Below are 4,649 nucleotides of genomic sequence, written 5' to 3'. Positions count from 1 at the left end.
TGCTTTTGAAATTCCTCCACTGCCCCCCGTTTATCCCAGCTTGAGCACTCATCACACACACACACACACACACACACACACACACACACACACACACACACACACACACAACTAACACTCCCTGTTGCCCGTGCAGGCGGTGAGGAGGGCCTGCTGCCGTCGCGTGTGGATCGCGCTGTGCACGAATTTCCCGCCGGAGACGACGTAGACGACCACGACATGCGGGAGGTCAACACAACCATCCAGCCAGACGAGGTAGCGTGGCGTGGCATTGCTTGCATAGGGGCCGGGAGGTTCCACGGTTGCTTGCAAGCATGATGATTGGGGATTTGCAGGGTGGTCGCTGTTGTTTGTGCTGCCTACATTCAGCTCACCCTGCCTCTGCACTGTGGGCATCATCATAATCACCACCCCATCACCACACCACCATTACGGCTCCTTGGGTGGTTGCGGGGTGACCAGGTGACGGTTGCACAGCTGCCGTTTGCTCAGCACGCCCTCCTCCCTGGTGACGCCGAGCCCGCAGCGGAATTCCCAGGCGTCTCCCGCGCTCTCCAGGCCGAAATCATGCAGGTGTGTGTGTGTGTGTGTGTGTGTGTGTGTGTGTGTGTGTGTGTGTGTGTGTGTGTGTGTGTGTGTGTGTGTGTGTGTGTGTGTCTGACATGGCAATGCATTTTTGGTGCAACGGAGATGAATGCGTACCCGCACACATCCGTTGTTCACTCTGCTCTCCGTTCACGTCACACGCATGCGTGTGTATCAATATTGGTACACTGCAGGCTGCCTTCCGCCCCGTTGTGACGGACGACGACCTGCGGGAGATGAAGGTCCCTGCTGCGCTGCTGCCACTGCCGCCGGGACCAGGCGTGCTCAGGAAGGACATCGAGTTGCAAGACGCGTTCGCAGCATCACGGGTTCGTGCACACACGCACACACTCGCACATGTATATATGGTGGTGCGTTGTCGTGCGTCCATGTGTTTCTGGTTCGTGGTCGTGTTTTGTTCTCCGCCCTGCTCACAATCCGTTTGTGAATGCACGTGTGTCCATTGCAGGTCACATTGCAGTTCTTGGCACTGGAGTGGTTGCTACCTGACCATACGCGTCAGCACCTGCCTGGCGTACTTCCAAGGTGAGCTGCTTCGCTTGAGTCTTCAACAATAACACGGACGTCATAAAAGCCATTCATTTCCACCTTCACACACTTCGCCTGCTTTCTTTCTTCTTTTCTTGTGTTGACTGTTCATATTTCTCCACCAACTTACACGCACACTCACACACTCACACACTCACTCATGCGCGCGCATGTGTGCAGGCACCCAGCCCAGAGCATCGCTGTGTCGTTCAAACTGCACAAACTGCCTACATTTGTGTCCATGCCGCTGCGATTTTCGACAGCTTCGTCGGCCCCGGGAATGACGCGCACTGAGGACACACGCACGGCGGGCGTGCTGTTCGCCGTGGAGGTGCGCCCGCTGCTGCTGCTGCTGCTGCTGCTGCTGCTGCTGCTGCTGCGAGAATTTGATGACAGGAAGGAGAAGGGAGAAGCTTACTGCTATCGGCCATTGCGCGCTCATATCACCTTCGATCCCTTTCCTCCCTTCAACCACCGCCCTCACCATGTACACTGTAACTCCACCGCCCCCCCCCCTTTACAACACCAGGGAAACAACGCGCTTGCGTCGTCGCCCGGGCTGTTGGCGGCGTTCTCACTCGATCCTGCACAGCTCGGCGTGTCACAAGAACAGCTGCTGGAGTACTCTGGTGACGCGGTATGTCGTGAGGCGGCGACGACGGGGGATGTGAATGAAAGGGCAAGAGGGGTGCTGGTGTGTGTGTGTGTGTGTTTGTTTTGGGGTAGCGTACTTGTTGCTTAACTCGGATAGCATGTTTGAGAGCAAGCAGCAGCACTCACTTCCAACATCCGTCTTACTCCACCCGTGCCCACACACACACACACACACACACACACTCTCTCTCTCTCTCAAACACACACACACACACACGCATGCAGGCGCTTGAGATCCATGTTGTTGATGCGGACTCGTTGATGCCAGTTGGCGTTGCATCCATGAAGCTCTCGTGTTTCCTGCGCGGAGGTGAGGGAACAACATGAATGTGATCGCGTGTGGTGTGTATTGCAAGATGCGTGCGGCGAGTGGCGCCCTGTTGCCTCGTCAACACTATCAAACCCACTCGAATCCATCCTCGCTACTTGTGCTCACACCACACACGCTCGTTCACGCCTCCACTGTCTAATTCTCTGTTATCCCCAATGATCACCACCACCATCACCCAAATCACCACCACCACCACCATCACTGCTCCACGACCACCACCACCACCACCACCACCACCACCACCACCACGACGACGACGACGACGACGACCACCACCACCACCACGACGCACCATCAGGGTATCGCGGTGTTCAGTCGAGTCTTGAGCTCGATGTTGTCAACACACACGCGGATCCAGACCGCATCAACTTTGCACACCCCAGGTGAACAAACGCACGTGTTTGTGTGTGTGTGTGTGTGTGTGTGTGTGTGTGTGTGTGTGTGTGTGTGTGTGTGTGTGTGTGTGTGTGTGCGTGTGGGCTACTACTCGCTCCTCCCCTGCGCCCAAGCGCATTCTCTGCCTCACGCACTTGCTTCACTGTCATGTTGAACATGACACATCCACCCGCACGCGGTTCTGGACAACAGGGCACGAACAGCCGCTGTGTCGGCGCCACAGACGGTTGCAAAGCTGTGTGTACGTGTGTCCAGCATCGGCCAAACATCGCGCCCGCCGCCAAATGTGAACCGTCTCCTCATCCCAAAGGCCGCCCTTCCAGATAGCGCAGTGAGTAATGAAGATGGAGAGAAGCGTCGCGTGTGTGTGTGTGCGCGCGCATGTGTGCGTGCGTGTGTGTGTGTGTGTAGCTGTGTGTGTGTGTGTGTAGCTGTGTGTGTGTGTGTGTGTAGCTGTGTGTGTGTGTGTAGCTGTGTGTAGCTGTGTGTGTGTGTGTGTACTTGTGCAGGTGCGGAGTGTTGGTTTCACGCCATACAAACCAATATGCGACGTCCTCACCCACCCACCTCACTCAAATATCTGGACCGCCCATCAGCTGATCAACCCGATGTCAGGCCAGACGTCGCACCACCGCGCCCAGCCGGCTGCCAAACTCATCGCTGACGACCCGCGAGCACGCGCCGTCCTCCACAGTACGCGCTGCAGTGCTCTTTGTACGTGTCCTCTTGCGTGTTGTGGATGGTGTGGCGTGTGCTGTGTGTGTGTGTGTGTGTGTGTGTGTGTGTGTGTGTTGCAGGCTCTTTGTTTCCCCATGCGAGTGTTTGAAGAGTGTACGTGATACAACAAGCATGGTGTCCTCTGCTTACCTTCAGCTGTGTGTGTATGTGTGTATGTGTGTGTTTGTGTTGTTTTGTTTGCAGGGGAAGTCAGTGATCCCGAGCAGGAACGAAAAGCCGCCCGTCTCCGCGCCATTCGCGCAAAGCGGCGCGATCTCTTCAACGGTACTCCACTTGACACAGCTACACACACACACACACACACAGCTCTCCACACACACGCGCGCAGAGCTATAGACACACACACACACACACATACACCTGCACGCGCACACACACACGCGCGCGCGCACGTGCTTGTCCAGTTCTCACTCATGCTTATTGGCACCGTCGTCGTTGACAGACCAAAACACACCGGGTGTTTCTGGGAGCGCCAAGCCCCAGCCAACACAGGTGCGCATGTTTGCACTGCGGTGCTGTGCTATGGACAAACCAGCAGCCCTTGAGTCCACTTGGACAACAGACACACACGCACACGCACACACACACACACACACCTCATCTCACACCTCATCTCATTCAATGCCCCGTGTGCACGTGTTTACCGTTTTCTTACCTTCCCCCCTCCCCCGCCCGTAATTATCAGGTGCCCCTGCCGCTGCGTTCGCCGGCTGTGAATGTCCGCGATAGCAGCGATCTCCTGGCCCTGAACGAATACAGGTGCGACCAGACTGTGCTCGTGTGCTCGTGTGCTCATGTACTGTTTGCGTGGGCATGTGCTGTGCAAACATGTTGTGCAATGTGGCTTACCCGTGCACTTGTTGCCTGTCGCCCTACAGATTACGGCAGAAGCGTGCTGTCATCCAACATGCGCTGGAGCGGTCCCTTCGCACATCCGTGGACATTTTCGCCGCTTATGGCTCCAAAGTGTACATGGAGGTGCGAATGCAATCGTCGCGTGTATTCGCTGCGTCCTGTGTCTTCTCTGTCCTTGCACAATGCGCATTGCTGTGCACAAACACACACACACACACACCCGCACACACGCACACACAGACACACACACACACGTTCCCGCACACACACACACTCCCACACACACACACACACACACACACACACACACACACACACACACACACACACACACATTTCCCCACACACACACTCCCACACACACTCCCACACACACATACACACATTATACACGGCCGCTGACGGCATGTTTGGTTGTTGTTCCTCGACTTGTCAGGTGGTTGCATGTCTCGGGAGCTCACTGAACCCAAGTCACATCAGCTGTTACGCCCACAGCGATGTCAGCATCGCCATCGACCCAGAGCGGACGTTTGCGTGCACG

The 4,649-nt window shown here is 56.2% G+C and overlaps 1 protein-coding gene across 1 annotated transcript in view; it reads left to right on the top strand.

The window, feature by feature from the left end:
• The window catches only part of PTSG_11638 (uncharacterized protein), a 12,889-nt gene that overhangs the window by 4,647 nt on the left and 3,593 nt on the right, over positions 1 to 4,649 (top strand). Inside the window, exons 11-24 of the mRNA XM_004998164.1 lie at positions 137 to 255; positions 463 to 573; positions 780 to 914; positions 1,055 to 1,131; positions 1,315 to 1,465; positions 1,664 to 1,771; positions 2,014 to 2,098; positions 2,418 to 2,502; positions 2,708 to 2,846; positions 3,112 to 3,208; positions 3,437 to 3,517; positions 3,696 to 3,745; positions 3,939 to 4,012; positions 4,132 to 4,231. Of these exons, the coding sequence (XP_004998221.1) occupies positions 137 to 255; positions 463 to 573; positions 780 to 914; positions 1,055 to 1,131; positions 1,315 to 1,465; positions 1,664 to 1,771; positions 2,014 to 2,098; positions 2,418 to 2,502; positions 2,708 to 2,846; positions 3,112 to 3,208; positions 3,437 to 3,517; positions 3,696 to 3,745; positions 3,939 to 4,012; positions 4,132 to 4,231 (1,412 nt within the window). The remainder of the gene's footprint in view (positions 1 to 136; positions 256 to 462; positions 574 to 779; positions 915 to 1,054; positions 1,132 to 1,314; positions 1,466 to 1,663; positions 1,772 to 2,013; positions 2,099 to 2,417; positions 2,503 to 2,707; positions 2,847 to 3,111; positions 3,209 to 3,436; positions 3,518 to 3,695; positions 3,746 to 3,938; positions 4,013 to 4,131; positions 4,232 to 4,649) is intronic.

Source organism: Salpingoeca rosetta, assembly GCF_000188695.1.
Source record: "Salpingoeca rosetta unplaced genomic scaffold supercont1.2, whole genome shotgun sequence".
NCBI lineage: Eukaryota > Choanoflagellata > Craspedida > Salpingoecidae > Salpingoeca > Salpingoeca rosetta.
Note: the sequence above shows the minus strand (reverse complement) of the source record. Positions and strands in the feature narration are given on the sequence as shown.